Source organism: Triturus cristatus, chromosome 12 (genome assembly GCF_964204655.1).
Source record: "Triturus cristatus chromosome 12, aTriCri1.1, whole genome shotgun sequence".
In the NCBI taxonomy this organism is placed as follows: Eukaryota; Metazoa; Chordata; class Amphibia; order Caudata; family Salamandridae; genus Triturus; species Triturus cristatus.
Genome location: NC_140595.1, coordinates 279699066 through 279722234, shown reverse-complemented (window position 1 = coordinate 279722234; position 23169 = coordinate 279699066). Strand labels below are relative to the sequence as shown.

The window sequence follows — 23169 nt, the reverse complement described above, 5'->3', positions numbered from 1 at the left end:
TCTATGCATTTGAACTGTATATCTTAAACTGGACCCTTGTATTCTCGGATTGTCCTTTTCTCTCTGTTCATTTGTTTATAAAAAGAATTTGCTCAATAAAATTCTCCTGAAATAAAGAAAGGGTAGCTGAAATTTTAGGAATCGGCCACTCCCCAAAACAAAGCACTTAGCTTACGCACAGGGCCAAAAACAGGACACTTTGATATGAACTACTGGAAACATTGAACTGAAGCAAATTAAAAAACACTGGCCATCTGCACCGTTTCTTAGTTACAAAAAGACACAATCTTTTGTTGAAATATATCCCGGGAACATGAAGCATGTGTCTTGGGAGAGAGCTCTCCTGCACTCCAGAGGCTCCAGGCAAGTTGCCTGTGGTTCCTAAGCAACAAATGTTAACTGTGTGTGATTTCCCCAAAGAGACACATGAACTGAAGCATCTTGCATTTGCTTAAACATGGGTTGTAGAAGTCCTCAATCTGCGAGGGATAAACTGTGTAGAAAATAAATACGTCCCATGTTGCTTGAAAACTGTAATCTATCTAATATCCAAGTAGAAACAGTTACTAAAATGGAAATATTTGGTTTAAGATAGTAAGCTAACATGCAACCTTTTGCTATACTTCTTGCAAATTAGCTACAGTCTTGCACAGATCATAAACACTTGCCTAATCAACAAAATTTATGAGGCGGATCCAGTTCTGGTTTTTGTCTTCAGGAGAAACCATGTGGGGCAGCTGTCTAGTGGTTTGCTGCTTTATACTAGCCTGAATAATCTTTAAGAGTAAGAGGTTTGTCCCTAAAAGTCTAGTTAATGTTACACTTAATTGCTGACATAACAGAGTAGACTATAGTTGAGTCACGTTTTGTATATTTCTCATACATCGCTGACTTTTCAGAATTGGCTGAGTAATTGTATTGTGTGAACCTATAAAAACAAAGAGTGGGTGATGCAGAACAGTCATGTCACATAATCGCATTTATTTTGAGTATGTAGTCACGTAACAATCTTCTGTTGGCAAATTCACCTTTCACTATCCTTATTGGCGAATGAGCTACAGAAACCTCAGGAGAATGGTTTCCAATGCTGGTATTCTCCATTCAGTGTTGCTCATCAGCAAAAGTAGTGATGAAATTAAAACAAGAGGCAATAGAAAGAATTCTTAGATGGACCAGATGCCCAGATTATTATTTTATTGCTTTACTTAAAACTCCACAGCAGCAAGAAACTATAGAAAACTGAAATCAACTTCCAAGAAACATGGGGGGAAAAAAGAATCAATATAATTAATCTGAACCCACAACTCCAAATGATTCCAAATGGAGTTAAAATCTTGGCTCTTTCTTTGCTGCTCTAAACTCAATATAAGTGCCTGCTTGCTAGTCTCTCATAACTAAATTACATTAACTGTGAAGAAATAACTGCTCCTCACAATGTGCATATGATTAAGACCCGGCTGGGTCGAAACGTGTCATGCTATGCCATGCTGTTGGATTACCTCAACAATAAAAATCCACTTTTACCCACTCTCGATTGAGGGTCTTGTTTCTCATGCGGTGGAAAGCACACGAGTTTGCTGGTGTTGTATTAAGCCGTGACGTTGCTACCAATTCCCGACCCTATATATATATATGTTAAGCCTGGCTTCAACTGTTGATGTCAGAAATAAAAGCCACCAAGAAGTAACAGACAGCTGTCCTCCTCAAGGACCAGAACCCACTATGACAGTTAGCTCAATTAATGAGCTTACTAATACCATGGATTCAAGTGACATTCTTGGGCCCTGTCAAGAACAGGGCCCTTCAGAAGCTGAAAATTCAACACCTTTGCAAGTGCAATTGCCCTCTTGGAAAAAGCCAAATGAGAGCTGCGTGAGTAGCTGGACCACATGGAGGCCTGGAATGGCAGAGCCATCTTCGAATCCCAACCAGATATGGTCATCGAATCAGATGCCAGCAGATGGGGCGCCAAGTGCGGCTTCCCTTCAGAAGTAGGGCGTTGGTTCTGTAAAGAGCCAGAATTGCACATCAAATGTCTGGAACTATTGGCCAGCTCATTCGCCATCAAATGTCTGCCATCACAGAAGTTGAATTGCTGCAACCTCTTGACGTTGGACAATTTCTCGGCTGTCCAATACATCAACAAATTTGGAGACACAAGGTCATACATTGTTGCCTCGAACACCGAGTGCCAGTGAATGAAAACTGTCTCCCAAATAAAACTAAAGTGCCTCCAGAACTCTCTACATCAGAGACAGATGCCAGACCCAAAGGCTAAAATTACAGATCTTCCAGGTGTTAATGGGAATGTGGGGTCTAAATGCAACAGAAATGTGAATGCGTGTAGGTCGATCATTTCAGCAGGCCACCTACCATTATCTTATGAGCCAGTATGGGAACAGCCATTGGTCTGCAAGTGCCTAAAGGGAGTTTACACTGTCAGGTGGGAAAAATGTCTTAGGAAAAAAGCAGTGATTGATCTGAGATCGGTTAGTGTGCATTTCACAAGGGGGGAAAATCTTTTGTGTTGGGTACCATGTTGGAAGATATCATGAAAGAAAAAGCTGCAAACTGGCCTTCTGATTCTACTTTTAAAATGTTTTATTTTGAACCTAACATAGAAGTAGCTTCAGTTATTATTTGACATGTTCTTTCAAGCAGAGTCCGAGCCTCTAGTCGTCTCACAGAATTAAATAAAAAAATAAAAATACAATTTTAGCTGATGCAACTAAGAATTTTTTGTTCCATTAAGGGCACGAGCAGAGGACTTTCCCACCCTTTTGTTTTTCTTTACCACAAGGTATGTTTTTTTTCTTTATTATCAAAACTGCCATTAAATGTATTATGTCATATAAAGTTTCAAGAGGACTACTTTACCACCAGTTATGGATGTTTGACTTTTCATAGAGTAGGTCATACATATGTTTTTTTTATTGCAGGGTTGAACAAAAACAAGACTAAGACGGAGTAAGAAAGCCTAACGGATAACTGAGCTGACTACAATAATAAGGAATGCAATCGCAAGTTATTTTTTTTGCACGGTGTTTTTTCTTGCTGTTGAGGAGCTTCTAGAGGAAGAGAAGTGTAATTCTCACCTTTGTGTCCTTATACGAATTGAAAATTCTTTGTCTCCTCAGCTAGTCTTTTTCTTATTCTTCCTAAAATCTCTGCCCCCGGCAATTGCTTGGGACAAATTCCAATCCAGACGTGGAGCAACCAGAAGCAAATCATTCTCAATCCTTCTTCAATAGGAGGCATACCTGTCTAATATGTTCAGACATGGATTCTGTGCTCGTAGTTCCACTGGATGCAAGTTGCACCTCACTGACGAGTCTCAAAAAGGCAAAAATCAGTCAGGGGTTGTGGGTGTTCCCACCTTGAGAGGACCTAGCCAGCATTTCTCTTGGAGCAAGAACAAGTCTGATTTGCATAGAGGAAAAATCAAAAACTAAGACTGGAATGGTAGCCCGAGTAACTAATAGGGCTGATATTCATGAATGCCTCACTTTTTTTTCTCATTAAAGTACTGCAAAACTGACAAAGGTTTAAGGGAAGCTTCCTTTTACAGAAAATTGATTCTAGTTTACAAAACAATCTCTATTAGGTGAAGCTTTCTCCTCTGATAATTTGTTAATAAGGGTGGGTGCACGGGAGGACCGAAATCTTTATTTGCTGGACTGCCTTCTCAGATTTCTTAAGAATGGTAGTCAGCCTCATCAGCTACCCAACTAAATTACCTCAAATTCAATAGATAGGCATCGAACATTCATAAGCAACAATTTTGTATTCAATGGGATGATGAACAAAGTGGTGCATACACTCCCACCCTACACCTCTAACTGCACCTTGGCACAGGAGGTACTTTTTTTTTTAAACCAATAATGCCAAGGGTTTAAAAAAGTGTCTTTCCTAAGGAGGTAAAAATATATTTGGTTAAAAAAAAAAAGTCCTCAAGCATCCCAACTATGGAGGTGCAATGTTATTATTACTCAAGTGTAGCTCCACAAATATCATGATTATTGGCCTAACAGTAGTTTTCCTTTTTAATTTTCCTGCTATCAAGCACTGAAAATTAGTGTGTTCAATTTAACTCGATAGAGAACGTCACTTTTCTATGTAGTCATGTATCTATATATTTATTACTTTACTCCCACTGTAGAAGAACAAAAACCTGTCTCGCCAATTAACTATTCTGTCTCACCCTATACCTCTACCTCCACTTTCTGGCTCATCCCAAAACTCATTCCAATACTATGATCTACAAAATAACCCTTTCTACACTCTTCCCTCCAGGCTCAGTCCAAACCTTATTTTACTACTATGATCTCCCAAACAACCCTTTTTAACATTTTACCCTCATGTATCCCTCTTTCGACTTATCTCAAACCTCATTTTACTACTATGATCTCATGAATACCTTTCTAGAGATTCTTCTCTGCTCCAGCTCTCCTTTTTACTTATTGCAAACCTCATCTTACCACTATGATCTCCCAAATAACACTTTCTAGAGGCTTCCCTCTTCTATTTCTCCATTATCATATTTGATCCAACTAACAGACTCACATGTCCACCGCTCAAATTAACATATACTAACCCACCACTAAGCCTTTTGGGTTCTGTTGTAGCGTTCTACTCGTCGAAAAGTGCTTCAATACCTTGTCAGGAGTGGTCAGCGCTATATAAATACAATTACAATAACACACACAACAAAACGCTGGAGAAGGAAATTTTACTTACTTTTAATCCTAGTTCTCCATTGTAGGAATTTTCATTGAAGCCATAAAAGCAGAATATTCCAGCGTGCCTGAGGAAACCCTCAAACACTTTTCCAAAAACATTAGCCTAGGCATTATTTTGGAGGAGAAAGCTTTTATTTTCCAAACTCATGCATAAATTAGCCACCCTAAACAGGCTAAGTTCCTCCATTCCTCAATAATATAAAAATGGTACATGATATAAGGAAACACTGCAGCTGGATGTATGCAATCAAGAAAGAATAACTCAGAACTCCCAGGTAGGGAAAAAAAAAACATGACAAAAGGGCCTGTTTGTTATGACGGTAGCCAATGTACTTTTTGGAGGCAAATTGCAATTTGACTGTGCCATATGAAAGATGGTAAGGATGATCAAATACTGCTAGCAGGACATTGGTTCATGTCTTACTAAGGCACCATAAAAATAAACCTCTTCCCTTTGAAAGCATCTGATGATGCTGTAGATGGACTCTTTGCCTAATTCTGGATGTTCATGCACATTCTTGGTAATTTCAAGTGACTTTGTTGCATGATTTAAAGAGCAAACCACGCTGGATTGCTTAAACTGTTCCTGCACCCTGGATAGTAGATGCGGTTTAGAAGGTAGCTTCTTGTGATGTTATAAAAGACAGGCAAAGAATCTCTAAAAATTGCCAATGTCCTGGCCACTTGGGGGCAATGGCAATAATCTTTGCTTTGTTATACCTCATTTTAAGAAGGACAGATGAAATCTGTGGTTTTGGCTAAAAAGCACAAAGTAAATTATCTGACCAGTGTATCAAAATGGCATTGCCATGTGCTCCGAGTTCCTAAACGCTGGAGAATTTTGGACATTTTGCAATGTAGTGCGCAAGCTTACTTGAGGAGACCCCATCAAGGAAAATGCCTTCCAGTTTTCAAGACCTCATTCAGTATTTTATACAAAATATCTGCTAAAGAAGCCTGCTTGAGAGTTGTATTGTGTCATCTACCTGGATCATAACTTGTGTTTGTTGCTACAGAAAACAAAAAAAATCTTTAAAGCTAGATAGTCTGCTAGCAACTTGCAACTCCAGAGCACTGATGTGATGAGGATATTTCTGTCCACTCACAAACCTGGCACCATCAGTTCTTTAGGAGGACTCCCCAGTCATAATGGTTTTTGAAAGCAGATCCTAATGCAAATGTATTTGTTTCTGAAGACTGTTCATAGCGATCACACACTTTGTAAAAGTCTAAGGTGCAGATTTCAGACTGAAGGAGAGAACTTTGTACTGGCAATAAGATTAGCCCATTGTGAACTTTAAGAATGTCCTGTGCTTTGTCACCACTGGAACGTATATGCATGCATCTCCTATGCCACAATGTGCATCTCCAGCCCCATTTCCTGAGCTGGGGAGAATTTAATGCAGACCTGGCATTCTGAATGTTTTCTCCCCGACTCAATTCAATTTCAGCTTTATTCGGTTAAAATACAACCATAGAAGCAATCTAAAATTGCATATCGGGGGTGAATACAACAGTCCTCAGTGTCATAATTTAGATAAAGTTAAAAAATAGTACAAGCATTCTTTTTAAACAACTGCAATAAAATACGATAAAAACGAGCGAAGAACTTCATATAGATAGCAACATATAGTGTTTTTGAGTTATTATAGGGATAGGATAGGGTGCAGCGAAACCTAGGTCATCCTATAGATATGTAACATTTTAATTTCATGTGGTAAAAACACGGAATATGATTTGACTTTCTTCTTTTAATCACCGATTATACGGAAGGGACCCCAGCATAATTTATTATATAATTTCTCCAACCTCAATGACTTAGAAGCAGTTTTATACGTATAAAGTTTTCTACCACAAACTAAGTGATAAAGTGCATAGAAAATAGAAGCTTTATAATAATATGGTTTCTATAATGGAATAAGCAATAAAGTGCATATGAATATGAATAGCAGCGTATTTTTAAATCGAAACAAGAGATGATGCTCCCCGACTCATTATTGGTTATTCTGAGGTCTAAGATTGATCAGATCATTTGGGAATTTATTTAAATGTAGTAATATATAATATTGAGGAATAATTTTTACAAAAGTGGAAAAATCTGCCCATTTTAGGCAATGTGGAAAATTACAGTTTTCACCCCAAAATAATGCAGAGACTATATCTTTTTTTAAAGAAATATTCTGGGTTCCGCTAGTGCAGTTATGAATATTCTACATTAAGGAGTATCAGTGAAGATCCTATGATGCAAAGCTAATAATCTGCAGTACCTTTGGCTGCCTCCTTCTTCATATATCCTGTTGAAACCACTATCACGAAGTAGGATAGTGCTACAGAACCCTTTAAAAGCACTTGTGCTAGGAGATCTAGTTATCTCTTTCATCTCTATATAGAGGAATGCCGCCAATAGCATATTTATCCCAGCAGATAACAATGAACAAGAGTGGAATGCAAAAATTGTACTCACAGTGGAAACAGTTGTCTTCTCCTCAATACTGTCAACACTGGAAACCGGTGACTTGCTTAAAACTGGGATAGTCAGGGGTGCCCTGCTCAGTGGAGCGCTGGTCACTGAGGATTTGTGCAGAGGGGTGCTGTTGGACGCTGGGTGCTTGCTCACACTAGCACTACTGGACAGTGTGTGAGGAGACTGAACATGGTCAGGCAGATCAGGTTGCGTCCTTGGGGAGCCATTAGTTCGACTGGCTAATAGCACGGCATTGGCACTGGCCTTGGCTTTCCCCTCTATTCCAGAAAATGCGCTGAGCCTCTTCAATGACGAGCTTCTTTTTAGGGCAAGTGGTTCTGGAATCAGATTTCTACTTGGAGAATTACCCCGCTCCTTTATAGTAAAATTATCAAAAATACGGCTCAGTTCAGGCTCCTTTTCCCTCAGGCCACTCAAGTCTCCTTGGCTGATGGATTTAGACCGGGAAAGGCTGCTCTTCCTTCTATCAGATTCACGACTTGGTGCTGGACTGAGGAGAACATCAGCTGAAAGTCCATTGGTCTGAGCAGAGCCAGGGCTGGTGATGTTGTGGTCTCCTTTCAAAGGCCCTCGCTTGGCAGCAGAATTGCGGGACACATCATTTCGTTTTGAAGAGCGCCCGCGATCAGGTTTTCCAAGTTCATCCACCAGAACAGGCCTGGGCGGCAAGGGGCGTGGGACCTTTGTTTGAAAAATCACATTTGTTAAGCTGGATGGAACATATGAAGAGCTTGGTCGCTCCTGGCTTACAGTCCGCTGGAAACTTGAGGTACGGCTTAAGGACTTGGGTTGTGTAGAAATAATCACTGTCTCTCTTGTTCGAACACTTCGGTGTTCCGATGCCTGGGGCATTTCAGAAGCAAAAGGAAAAAAGATGCTGTTGAAAACAACAAAGAAAACATTAGTACCACAGAATCAGAAACGGTACATGCCATTATAGCTCATCTTAATGCCTAACATGCAAAAGCTCAAATCACTACTTTAAAAACAAAGAACACACAGTGTTTAAGATTCCAGAGTCCTGTAGATTTTTAAGTGTGTGTGCTGGACATGATGATCCAGCAGGAGACTTCAATGAGCTATGCAAAACGGATACAGTTACCTTTAGCATGACTTACTTTTATGGAGATTGTTTCTTCTACTCTTTAGGTTCAAATTGCGGGTGACATTGTCATCTAGAGGTGGAACCCAAAACGGAACCTAAAGTTTTTAAATACAGAACTTTTTGCACTGGTATTACATGATTTTATGTACACTCTATCCACAGGCATATGCGGTTATTTGGCAGGTAACTTCATTAAACAATCATTGGCAAAACCAAAAGCTCAGCCCTTTATGCAGAGCTATTGGCTTTGCCAATGCTTGCGTTCCTATTATCTATTATTTGTTAACTAAGTATTTTTAAAGTATTGAAAGATGAGGGCCCATGCGTGTGAACAAGCAGGCTCCAATCTTTGAATGTTTTTGAAATATTTTATTGTTTACCGAGATGGTAGAGCATGTGGCTCATTAAGTAGTTGCTGGCAGAGTATTACTGTGCACTTGTCAGGACCTCCATGTTCCCTGAGAAGAGGTCTAAATCTTGAGAAGGCAGCCTCTCAGGACCCATGAGAGCAAGCTGAGCATTATATGAGACAGGTGTAGCACCCTACTTTCCTTCAGCAATGGGAGGTCCCTACTCTTTGGAGCGGAACGTTGTTACACTGAAGTTATTGAAAAAAGGTCTGATCACTAAACATTGCATGGCCAATTCCAAGTCAGCATGATGAGCAAGCCTACCCTGGGTCTCCCGTATAATCTGAAAGATCCTTGGCAAGAAAGGAGCGGGGGAAAGCATACAGTAAAACACCCTGTTCAGTTCAATATTAGGCCATCCCCTTGGAACACAGGCTTCCTAATCATCAAAAAAGCAACCTTATGAAACCCACCTAAAAAGCAGGCGCAAAAAAAAAAAAGTGTTGCAGAGTGGGACAGAGATAGTATATCAATAAATAATAGCTCGCCACACGGCAAACTTGGAGTTTGGGTAAGCCATCTTCCTAAGAAATACTAATAATGGGTTCTATGCAGAGATGTGAGCTAACAAAAGTAATCTGGAAAAGAGATTAAAAATTATAAAAAGGGGGTGGCGTTGGAATGTTCTCATCTAGTACAGTAGTGATTCTAAACAAACTCTAAATTGAATGTGCAAGTGAAGAAAGGAAAAAAACATCCTAAAAAAAAAAACGCACATCCCTTGTTGCTAGTGATCAGATGCTTTCCTTGAACATCAACAAAAACCATCCATGAGTACACAATAATTATTGTCAAAGACTCCTAGCGACAGATCTGATGTTTGTGGTGAATTTATGTCGGCCCAAAGAAAGGTTGAAATTACAGGCTGTCTTCATTGCAGCATTTTATCTTGGTCACTGTGGATTGTTGCTCCCAACTATGCTCGTTTATCAGCTCATTTGCCATCCTCATCTGTGCTCTGTGAAGACTGGTTAGGTTGCAGAAGTTAAAAAAAAGCTCACAAACAAATAAACATTACCTGTTGTGAGCCAGTTCCCGAAAGGGCATTTTAGTTGTGTTGCCAAACATGGCTCACATGGAATCGCAATCATCCTATTTGACAGCTTAGACACTCATAACCAAGACCAATCCTATATTGGTTGCAACTTGCTACAGTGTATTGGGATTGATTCCTATTATGGGGACATATCATTCAATAATTCTGGGTAAGGTCCGGATACCAGTGGAGATTAGTGAACAAGATTTGACGGGCTTGTGGGGCTGGGAGCGTTTAGGGCGGATTCAAGTCCCAATCTCTGTACCAATGCCATTTTATATGTCGTAAATAAACTTTCAAATAAAATATCATCACATCATAAAGTCAAATCCGTAGCTAGACCCAGGTAACTGAATTAATATTATCGATGTGGTCCAGCTATTCACATGTGGCAATATGGTAAGAGAAGAGAGAAATCAGTGGACATACAGAGAAAGGTAAAGAAATAACGAGAAAATAAAGGGAGTGAAGTAGCAAGATGAAATAATACGGGGACGGATGGAGAAGAGAACTGATGAGAGGGAAATAAGTGAAAGCGAGGCAGAGAGAAGGAAGAGGATAGTGAAAGAAACCACAGAAAAGGAGGAGTGTGGGAGTACCCAGTGTGTGGAGATTCTAATATCTTTAGTATTAAAGCCCCTGTGCTGGCAAGCGGAATCAGAGCCCACAGTATACATGCAGACCCATCTAACATACATAATGTATAATAAAAGTGCATGTATCTTTCCAGAAAAAATGGTTAAATATTTAACTGAACAATGGGGAGAGGTTTAACGTGGCAGAGGATTTGGGTTGTTGTCTAGAAGTGTAAAGTATTTCTTGTGAGAAAGGCATGTTGGCACATGGAATTACATAGCTTTTTAATTTAATTAGGTTTAAGAGCATAAAGCCATCACGGAGTATTTAGATGACTTGGTCATCTTAATTTTTTTTTCAAATCTATATTGCCTCATCTCCTTATTAGGAGGGGGTGAAGTAGAGGAGATAACCTGCATGCACTTTAGCAAAACCGCCTGTTGCACTGCAGGTGGGTTGTCTCCAGAAAAGGGGGTTTTGCCTCAGTGGCTGAAACTTTTACTCATTCCTTCTTAGATTTTTCTGACAGGCTACTGTAAGGAAGACCTCCATGATGTACTATAGAGAGCCCAAATCTACTAAACCAGAGTCCTGGCTTTAGAATGCAACTGAAGAGTTTGAAACATAAATCACAGTGTGAACTTAAGGCACCGATGTGTCTATATGGGGTTTCCTCACCACAATTTCTTTAACTTTATGAATCGAATAATAATCTTATCCACTGCAGATGCTCTTAAACTAACGGATTTGAAAGACTGAGTGTCGCAATCAGAGATTAGGCTGCGAGATGGTCCGTCTTGTGTGGTGTCCATTTAGCCACAGCAGTTGATAGCTCATGGAACCTATATATTGGATATGTTCTGCAACTATAATGAGGAGAACCATCTCTCCAGACATGAGATCAGCCCACACACTGGCAACCTATTTCAAGGAGGAATGACCAGGGAGAAACAGTCTGAGGCTGCTCAGGAGTTGGTTCTCGGCACTGGACGCCCTGCTCAGTCTATTAGGACCTTACTCTGATGTTCTTGTGTTGCTCTGCTGAATATTATAGGGGACATCATCTACCTTCCAACAGAGAAATACTGAATTTTATTCCTGACTATGTCTAATTGGCCTCACAGCTGAGGGTCTCAAGGGTGAAGAGAGTCTTGTCTTGGAACATGGTTCCCAAATCAAACAGCTCAGCCATGGGCAAGGAAGCAACATCATGATGGACAACACAGGCTCTGGATGCCAAAACTCTTGACATTAAACTAGAACAATGACTGCAATGGAAGTGCTTCCAGGATTACAGTGGTTTCAGAGATATCGACTAGGTCAGTTCAGAATAACTTTATTTGGTTGATGATACAATCATAAAAGCATATAAGCAAGTAAAAAGATTAAAAGCCATACAATAAAATACATCCATAATGATAAGTGTTAAAATAGTACTGTTATATTCCTGAAAAAGGCCCGTGTAGAGAAGCAGCTTATTTCTTACATTATCCTCACAAATAACATTTTCGGCTTTGACCTTTTGCACATATTAGTGTGCACAACAATGTTGGACTTGTTTTCACATGTAGCTTTGCACAACATTATCACAATGCCCTGAACATCGTATACAAGGTCTGGTTTCGCACTATGTACAAATGTCAACACTATCTTCATCCACGGGCGACAGGGCTATCCATATATCAATAACATCACTAATCTATATGCAAGACTGCTTGCAAGACTGCTTTCTATTATACAAGATGAGCCGTTCAATAGGTTAGCAGAGGAGGCATTTCCGTTGACACAGAGGTCCTTGCATGCTGAGAAATCACCATGCAGCGGTCTGACATCTTGTGCGGAACGTCCGGTTCGTGACCAAGACAGGGTCCTTCACCCTATTGCATCAGGTAATGGGGTTAGTTCTTCCCTTGGGGGGATCCATGGCTTAACACCCACGCACATTATAGGTACACTCAGAGTAGGGTTTGCATCGTGGGAGTACGCTAGATTACAGCCTTGTTTTATATGACTGCATATATACATTGTTTCAGTAGCATGGTGCAACTATATCTACTATTTATGTTTTTGGTGCTTGTAATCACGCTTATCTACTTAGGTCTACTAATCATTGCAGCACACTTATTTTATGCAAGAATTACGTTGGTTCAATCAATATTATTGAAAACATCCCACTGTGTATTTATTCTCTGTATATTTGTCTGCGAATAAGTGAGCACGAGTGACTGAGCGAAAGGTTCTGTATTGTTTCCACAATCCTGAGTGGTCAGGGTTGTCATGTTCAGTGGTTGCCAGAAAACCATTCATTCCCAGATAGGTTAGGGGGGTTTACGGTGGCAATTTTGAGCTAGCTGGTCTATAGGACAACATATCCTGCGAGGTTTTCCAGAATCAGTCTAGACACCAAGCCTTTAGTTTGTGTTGTCCCAATAATGAGCAAATACTACGGATTGGAAGGAAGTTAATGACATGGTAACACTAACATTGGTTAGGCTCTTCTTTAACTGTCAAATCTGAGTGGTTCAGTTGTGCTTTCTCAGAAACCCCTACTTACATTTTAACCGGAGACCTCAGTCGTGGGAAGGGAAACAAATCTACCTCAGATGAGTAGGTATACCCTACGTATTGGCTGTCGGTTAATCAAGTTTGGGAGGATTAGAAGTTCCCACATTGTGCATACCATAGCTCTATCAAATTTGAGCCAAATACTACACCTCTGACAATGACCGAACAAGATGAGGACGTTGAAGAACAGGTAGTTGCACTAAATATTTCGGAATATTGCAGAGAGGCAGTTACCATGAAATTATTATGACATGGCTTCCCGGCAATGGGTGGAGATGTTACCTTCGTGGTTGAGGCACACGAAGCATTCAGAACAGAGGTATTCTATTTTTATTTTTTTTTTATTTTATTTTTTGAAAACCTTTATTGAAATTTCAATCAATTACACGTATAGGCCTACAACCCCCGGGGCCGGCCGCTAAACAGTCAGAATAACAGAAAGCAAGTCTATCACAGTCCGCACCTCGGGGTGCAAAATCTCGACGTTGGCATACTCTCAGTCTCTGAACAGCCCAAGTAGGAGACCAGGATAATAAAGGTTTACATTTTATAATAGAAGAAGATGGAAGGATCAGGCGCCAAACAGTTTCCCAGCAGCGAAAAATGGCAGGCAGAATAATGAACGTGAACAATAAACAGCAGTCTATCGAGGCAATGGCGCTGAAACAGGAAGTTCAGGATGTGAAGGAATGACACGGCCATTTGCGCCTGCAACCCCCCTGCCCCAAGACCCAGGAAACTCCACGGAAATTATGGCACTCCGGAAACAGTAGTGATTAACAACAAAGGAGTTCTACCATGCTGATCCCAGAAAAACAGAGAAGAATAATAGAAGAAAAGGAGGCCATAGAAAAAAAGGGGAGTTAAAGACTAAAGAATTCCCCCCCCCAACCCCCCACCCTGCACCTCTGCAGATGAGTACGGCCCCCCCCCCCCCCAGCAGTGTGCCTGTCGCCCCTGAACCAGACCCGAAATATAGAAGAAACAGAGAAAAAGAGTAGGAAAAGAGCCCCCACCAGACGGGGGGGTAGAGAGAGTAGTAATAAACTGGAGGAGGGCCTGTAAAACACGCCCCCGGCTTCTCCCTCCCGCACCATACGTTTTCCCGCAAAGCATACAATACAGAACACAAAATCGACCCTGTCAAGGTGAAGTAAGGAGCATTACGCACTTGGTACACTAACAGTTATGCCGTGAGAGCACACAACGCCCGAGCCCGCCCGCCTAGTAGATGACCACCTCTGAAGGGTCAGCCTCATCCTTGGCCACTCTTTGCAAACCCCCCCATGCAGACCCCTCGTCCCAGTGCCATGTCCAATGTTACCAGGAAGAGAAGCGTCCAATAAAGATCAGGAAGCGACACACACAGGTAGGGTAGAGGGCTCTGAAGATCGACACAATCAGCTCTATGGAGGGTCGTCTTTCCCAGTGCTGAGCCAGGATTTACACTGCACACCAGGCCCAGGAAGGCGGAATCAGGCAGAGCAGGCGACCGCCGCCTGAACGCTGCCTGAGTCGTCGGAGGCCGCGCACGGGACAAGGCCGCCACCCCCCACTCAGGTCCGGAACCTCCGGAACAGACCAGATCCACAGCCAGCCGATCGCACGTTAATATACTGTCTGGAGAGTCCAGGCGTGCACTATTCACAGGGGCGGCCACGACACTGTCCCCCCGTGCGCGGTGTAAGAAGTCCCAGTGTACCTGGGGATAGGCAGGCGGCAACTGTTCCAACGCTGATGTCACTCCATCGAGCTTGCTCCCCAACACCCAGGCGCCGTGAACCAAGGTGGAATGAAGGGCACCGAGAGCCTCGAGAAGGTCACCGTACCCCAGTACAGCTCCCGGCGCTCGCTCCGCTACGCTCCTCAGAGGCGCACACTCCCAATCCTGCTGCAACCCAGTGTACAGGATGGTGGACACTGTCCTACCAAAATGGCCGCTGGGTAGGTCCAACCCAGATCGGGACCGGGACTCAGGCCCAAGCGCCTCGGGTTCCATGTCGCTGGAAACAGGGTTCCGGGGGCAGGCAAATGATATGTCCGGTGTGTGGTCACGGGCCACAGTCGTCCCCACCACGGACCAGCGCCCACGAAAATCCGGGAGCAGCCCGCGAGATTCGGGGCGAGTTACGGGCGGCGTCCGGGCAGCTCACCGGCGAAGGCTGAGGCAATCACCGGAGAGTCGTGGAGTTGCCACCTCGGGCACGCACCCGTTCCGCCACGCTTAGTGGCAGGAACGACCACGGCGAAACGCAGGCCGACATTCGCACCACTCCGGCAGTCCGACTCCACCCAGTCACCGAAGGCCGCTGTTGTTGCACTGCCGCCCGGCCACGGCGTCCATTCGAGGTCCCGGCTCCAGGGCTGCACAGGCCGCAAACTTCAGACGGACATTTCTCCGGCGGTACCGCTGCCAGAAACTTCAGGGTCACACGATCGGTTGCCGCTCGCGTTCACAAACACGGGCAGATAGCGCAGGCTAAGGATCTCGTGCAGGATATCTGTGCGGGGTGCGGAGGTTCACGGAGCCGGGAGCCTACGCTACCATCCCGGTCGCCATCTTGGCTCCTCCTCCAGGTATTCTATTCTTGGTAATATTCCTGCCCCCAGATGCACACACACAGTTATTTCTTGAATACATTGAAGTTGAACCACCTAATTAATATTTCCCATACGTGGGCTTAGAAGTCTTGTTAACTTACCAAGAGCACATTGATTGGTTAAAAGGTGCCCTACCCTATACCCCATACCACAAAACACGTGAGAGTCAGTCCACTCAGAAGAGAAGGGCCGACCTGGCCGTGCTTGGCTTCATATACACCGCATCCAGACATTGTTGATTTATCAGCAGCAGGACTGCATACACTCTACAGAGATTTAGTAAAGATTAACAGAAATCTTACACAATACATAATGAGAACATTAAACGTTCAACCTGCAAGGGCTGCTCATGCTACACAACCACATATGGCTACTACTGGTATTAGCCCACAAACACTGAATGCCGTTATGGGAAAGATTCCCACCAGCCGGGAGCAAATCCTGTTATGGATAGCACAGAAAACAGCACAGCTTGAAGCAGTTTTTAACCATATGGGCCCGGAGGAGAAACACAGGATAATAATGATTTGCTTGCCAATGGGGATGGCTCCCCAGATAGAAGATTTTCTCACTTGGGGTACAATCTTCGCTGCTGTATATACCAGAACACATGGTAACCCTTTAATAGCAGTCACACCAGATGTACTGAAACAGATTCAAAATGAGTGTGGGGAAGAGCCTGCCTTAGATCTGGGGATGTAACTGATGGGTAATTTTGCCAAGGCATCGGCCATTATGTTGAGTAACATAAAAGGGGAGGCACCAGCGGTGGCTATTCGCCAACACCTGAGGGAATTCACTCCTGCACAGCAGGAGCGAGAATTGTCTAAGATTATTGAATATACATATCCTTCGCTTGGTAGAGATAATCTGGGAGATAGACCTAGAAAATGAATAGTTAAAAGCAATTCTGAAAAGGATAACTCTAAGCAAGCACCCGATTCTTCAAAGAAGAAACGGGATAATAAACCAAAAATAATAAACAAAACACAGTCACGGGGTGGGTCTCCTCAATAGGAGGCAACCAATAGAAAATACAATTTGAGAAACCGTGACAATATTAGAAAGCCTGACCGATATCAGGACACTGATACACGTTCCTCTCGTTCCTTTCAGAAGTCATCCGAAAAATGTTTGGACAGATACGGACGGTCAAAGCACAGATCGGAAGATCTAGTCAAGAAGAAGAGGGATACATATAATTCGGAATACATCATTAAACATTAAACAAGAAAATAAACAAATGACTTCTAAATCTCAATTTAAAAAGAAAGCCTGGATTAAAATTAGAAATGCCCAGGCCACTGAGGAATCTGCCTCTGAATGGGGAATGGGCAGCGACTATGCAGGACTGCGTGGCAGAAGTCGCAATAGCTCTGCAGAACCTGATGGATCATCTGGGGGTAGCAGCGCTGAGTGAGGATATCACGGTGAAAACACCTGATACAAGGGTAAGTGTCCCCCATCATTTATGCGAAATAACGCTCCAAATGGAGGTGGACTTACCAGGGAAGGTAAAAGGTCTCTTTTGGGAAAACATGACATTGTTACGATATTCTTTTGGCAAAAAAGAATTGGCCACCTTATTTCATATTGGATTACCCAATGGGGGCAGAAGTTATTTTACCTGCTTTCACCGACCTCATACCAGAAACAGTTCAAAATTAATACACGTAAAAGTGGGCGTTAGCTCCTGCACTTTACTGCTATCATGTTGGGTGGGATGAGTCACCAAATCACAAAATCTCAATAAAATCAATTCCTCAACGACAGAGACAATACCAGGTAAACATGAGGCAAAGAAACAAGTCAGGGAGATCCTAGATCAACTAGAGTACCAGGGTGTGATAGAGAATTGCACTTCACCTATGAAAAATCCCCCGTTTCCTGTAATGAAACCCGATAATTCATATCGACTGGTCTTAGATTACAAACGTATCCACAAGAACATTTACAGTACAAAATGCACATAGTGCTGCACTAATGAATAACATTGTGCGGAAAAAATACAAAACAACACTAGACATCTCAAATTAAATTTCCGGCCAAAATATAGAGGCTGGGAGCAGATATTGGACAGCCTTATCTGCGCTAGGCTCTCAATGCCAATTTTGTCGACTAGCACAAGGGTATAAGAACAGCCCCAGACAATTTTAAGCCAGGGTAACAGAATTACTTCAAGGTTTTGATGAGGAGGCATTGTCCTATATAGATGACATCTATCTGACGGACGATGAATTAATGGAACACTTGTCTAGGGTGAACCTCATAATTAATGGGTTCACCCACCTGGGATACAAATTTAATTAAAACAATTTTTTTTAAACTGCCCTCCTCTGTGTCCTATTTTTAGGGTACGACCTGTTAAGTGAAGGCAAAAGCCTGGAGGCACAATTTTTAGAATAATGTGCACTGCTCCAACCTCCAATGACTCTGAAAAGACTACAATCCATTTTAGGATTTTTTAATTCTGGCAGGAAATACATTTTGGATTATGCAGAAAGGGTGAAACCTTTCTATGACTTAACTAGACCTGGTTTTTTAGTACATTTTCATTCATGTGTTAACATGACTAACCTAGGGATCCGCGTAGTAGCTCGTCCAACTGGGTACACCTAGATCACTTACAATGAAGGCGATATGGTCCCTATTGCATAAAAATCACATTTATACAAAAACGCTGAAATGCATTTTGCACTAACTGAGAAGATACTCACAGGGGTAAAGACTGCTGTAGTGAGAGAGAGAGCACTAGCGCAAGGGAAACGCATAATTGTCGTGACCCCGGTACCGACCCTAGAGCCCATTACAAAGGCAAGCATCCCAAATGCTGAAGCATTACAACCACAATGGATTCAATGGGCTAACTCTCACTGCAACAGATGTAGATTACAGATTTGACTCTGTATTACAAACACAAGCATTCTTGCACTACGAACAGGAATATCCTCTACCGAATGAAATAATGACTCTGGATCAATATGAATGCATCATTTATACTGATGGATCTACCCAGCCGGCCGTAGGAACGAAACAACAATATTGCGCAGCATGCACAATAGTGAAAGGGCGCATGCATGACGGAAAGGTCCATCCTGGAAAAACACACACTCAAACCCTAGACGATTGTCCGGCGCAGCTGGCGGAAATTAAAGCATTGACACTGGAACTACAAAATACAGATAGTATATTCCCCACACTAATTGTGTTTGATTCATTTTAGTGTGTCCAGCCCTATAACGAATATTTACATTATTGGGGCCAGAATGGGTTTAGGGATTCCAAAGGTTGCACTGTAAAGCCCAAGATGCTTTGGGAACAAGTGGCAAAGCTGAAAGAAGGCCTTCCACGGGCTCATGTTATTCATACATTGAGTCATCAACGTGTTGACATTCACATTGAAGGGAATTTGATGGCGGATGAAGCCGCCAAGGCAACAGTACACACTGCTCCCGTTGCTGCATTAACTTGCTCCGGTACGAGGATAGACAGAACAACTATGTTAGCTGTCAATGCCATGCGCAACAGCTCAGTCCTGCCGAAAGGCTTTCCACTCAAGTACACCTACACGTTCGATGCGGAGAACATTCCATATGCTCAGATTCAAGGAGTGAGGGATAGAGTAATACCAACCACTGGTAACAGATTGGGATTGATACTAGCTGCACACAAGGGTCTGAGTTCATCTCCTGCAGGGATCACTGCTACAGTTTCACTACTATAGCAGCACTATTTGTGGCCAGGTCTTACTAAGCAGACCAAGGACTTTGTCCTTAAATGCGTCATCTACCAGCAGATGAAGGACTCCACCATAGCACGTCCACCACAAACAACTAAAGACAAACCTTGCACATGTGTATATTTGGATCACTGAGGTCCCTTACAGTCAAGAGGAGGCTTACAAGTACATCTTGGTGGTAGTAGATTGATGCTTCAGATTCCTGTGGGTTTGGCCCCAGCGCTCGGCTGACGCTCAAACTGTTATAAAGGATTTGTGAGTCTTTATCGGCACATATGCAATTGGCACACTACATTCCGACCGGTGTCTGGCGTTTTGTTCTCGAGCTTACAAAGCAGCCATGGGAAGTTTGGGTGTGGACTTGCTGTACTCCTCCTTGACAGCGAGGGAATTAAGCTCAGGTGGCAGTTGGGTTAATCATCTATATGAGGGCACTTAACAACATGCAAAGAAAAATTCCTGGGGGGGGCGTACACCATATGATCTCCTGTTTGGGGTGAGGATGTGAGTACCCAACCTCAATCGTGTCAGCACAGTGGCGGCTGAAAACACATTTGACATCAATGACCATTTGGATGTTTTATAGGACCTTAAAGAATACTAAGCTTTTACAAAGCAACGTCCAAGTAAAACGCACCACCACTGGGAAGAGAAAGCAATACGGGCAAGATCTGCCTGGGTCCCGAAGATCGGGCACCTAGTCAGAGAGAAAATTGTGGACGAAAAAGAATTTGGGCCATCTTACAGAGCGCCTGTACCGGTCCTGGCTGTCGAAGGTACCAGAACTGTACTTCTTCATCCGCTTGTCGGTCGCCGGGACAAGAGGTTTGTCTCAATTGATTTGATCAAACCCCACAATGAGGCGGATTCTCAACAGTAGGCCACATGGGCTCCTGGGTAGCCGCCGCACTTCTCTTGCTTCCGTGCAGGAAGTTCAGATTGAGGCTTTGATAACGGCTTAAGACTCCACGAGAAGCTGTAAACAACAATGAAATGATACTTCTCCCTGTTGAAAAAACTACAAATCTAAACTCAATAAGTACAGGAATTTCGATTCAAAAATTGACAACATTTATAAAAACATGCCACAGATCGAGTCAGCTACCAGTTCTACAAAACCTGCTGAGCTACCAAGAATAGACCGGACGGCGTCTGGATACTTCGTGCATTATGACACTTTTTCATCAAATCGAGTGAACCTGAACTGCCAATACCGCCTCTCCCTTTCAAGCAACGAGTGTATGCTTTCTATCTTTGGCTGAAAAAGACTTACTTTATTGTTCCCTGGCTGCATCTCTGGATTAAAATTGGATTACTTTTGCTGATACTTTGGATTGGTATAGTGACTGTCTTTTTCTTATTCTGAATGGACATTTTCTCCCAGAACGCTCCACAGTACAACTCGTTAACTTGGTTCTTAGACCACATGCATCATCACACCGTGAACTACGGGACCTATCCCTGATGAACATTACAGCAGTTCCAGTTCCTGAAGGAACTGTATGGGACAGGGTATTGTATGATGTGTATAGTCCTACTGAACTTTTGCAAATTCTTTATTTGTTTAAAATCTCTTTAAATTACATCATCACCTCTAGTACTTTCTCTGATGATTGGGAAACTAAAACTGCAAATTTTGCTTTTGGTGTTAGAACAATCAGTTGCATTTTCTAATAATGAATTGTATGATGGCATAAGTAATTCTGGAGACATGTTCTGTTGCCAGCATTGTGTTCTCCATTTTTTACATGAAGCTAGTATCCCACGCGCTGTTTATATTTACACACAATGGGAACACTGCCAAACACAGCCAGAAGGTGGCCCAAAGACATTTGCAGAGAAGTTTGCTCAGGTTTTGAATCATCAGATCCAGGCTCGTATTACTATAGGCTGGCAGCTATACATGCAAAGAAAAACATGCTAACAAGCACCAAGCTGATATACTCTGCTTCCTATATTTCTCAACTGTCTATACAGGGTTTCGACTTTTGGAAAGACACCATAGACACAAAATCTATCTTGGGGACAAAAGATTTGCAGGTTCAGGGAACGGAGGACTTATTTAGAGCATGCCTCATACCACATCAAATGATTTTCCTGAACAAGCCAGTGCAACAAACTTCATGCCGTGGAATAGCAAAAATAAAGGATTTGAACACAACGTGTATTCCCGCTTTTTCACGCTTTGAGAATTGGCAGCACTTTACACACTTCAGTGAGGATACACTGGATACAATGATACATAACGGTTCAGGCAATTCATCAGACCCCAATTGGAATGGATGGCTGGTTTGGCCTGTGGACACAATCGGGTGTCAATCTAGATTTCTGGGTAACACCGAAGGATTTAGGATCAATAGGCCTGATCAGCTATATGTACAAAAGGAATATTCGGGGGTGGTGACGTCATATAGTGCTGGGATGTTGTGCCTTGAGTGGCTAAAAACCTAAACACTTTCCCAGGTGAAGAAACACTTGTCCCTTCCTTCTGATGACGTGGATCTCAGGGATTTTTTATTAGGCCCCTGGATACCACGTCAAATGCGCTTTTTGCACAGAATATACAGTGAGCTCTGGAAGATTTCTCAACAGGAAAGCTGCTGAGAGAGTACAAAAGATTGAAAGGTTTCATTTAGAAAAGGCTTTGGCTATCGTTGACAACGGTATGACCACATTATCATCCAGAATTTATTCACTGAGCAACATAGTGTCTTCCACAATTGACATAATACAGCAAGACATGTTTATATTACAATATGGACAGTCACAATTACGTTCAATCATAATATTGAGCTGGACGTTACAAACGTTGCGTTCTGGCCATGTGCCATGGCGCTACATCAACAGTACAAGTCTGTTTTTGGCATATGATCTAACGGAAAGACAGATAGTAATGGCATGCAGAGATGCGAAATATACCATGTTGCACATTGAAAAATTAGACCAGTTACCTTTCACCATGTCAGACTTGGCATCTTTTGGCGTGTTTCCCCTGAGTTTCTGCTTTCTGACCTCCCGGTTCTGACTCTGTTTTTGCTGGTTTAGCGTTTCTGCGCACTTTTCGCACTGCTGATCAGTGGTAAAGTGCAGGTGCCCCTGTAGTAAAATGTGTATGCACTGGCGTTTCCATGATTGGCCTGCTTGACTCGTGTGTCAGTAGAGTGCACTGCGTGTGCCAGGGCCTACCACTCAAGCGCCGTCGGTGGGCTGAAGCACTGGATTGTGCCACCCACCTGAAGGGCCCGTAAAAAGGTAAGTCTGGCCTGCCATCGCAGAACCCGTATTCGGTCCGGGACCGCCATGTCAACCTGGTAAGTGCACACACTGCCAGTTCCTAACCTTCCCTTTTCTTAAATGTCGGGCACCCCTCAGGTAGGCCCTAGATACCCCTGTGGGTAGGGTGCAGTGTATGTGAAAGGTGGGACATGACCAGGTGTGTGTGGCATGTCCCGATAGTGAATTACAGCCAATTTCGTTTTTCACTATTGCAAGGCTACCGGTTCCCCATAGGAGAGAATGGGAGGTTTGTTTATAACATCTTATAAACATAACTGGCCCAGGGAATTCGGTAACAAAATGAAGTTTCGTATGCCTGAACTCAGAATCTAAAGATGCATCTTTTAGTGGAGGTGATTTTTACATTCTGTGTGTGAAAATACCACTTTTAAAAAGTGGGTATTTTCTTGCTCAGTCATCCCGTGTGCCTCTGCTGGAATGTGGATTGGCTGTCTGGGTTTTAGACAACAGATGGCTAGGAAGCAAGAGTGGCTCCCGATAGTCTAGGTAGGTCAGGAAAGGGCTGAATAGACCTGGGCTGAAATGGGGGAAGAGGGAGGAGATTTCCTTGCACCTCAAAGGGCCTGGACTGCCACTGACAATGCCGTCTCCACCTCCTGCCAGGAATTCACACCAG

The 23169-nt window shown here is 42.8% G+C and overlaps 1 protein-coding gene across 2 annotated transcripts in view; it reads right to left on the bottom strand.

Moving 5' to 3' along the window:
- Positions 1 to 23169, bottom strand: part of USP21 (ubiquitin specific peptidase 21) — a 508323-nt gene that overhangs the window by 382071 nt on the left and 103083 nt on the right. For both annotated transcript variants that reach the window (XM_085637764.1, XM_085637765.1), the window contains one exon: positions 7204 to 8101. In XM_085637764.1, coding sequence (XP_085493890.1) covers positions 7204 to 8101 — 898 coding nt within the window. The remainder of the gene's footprint in view (positions 1 to 7203; positions 8102 to 23169) is intronic.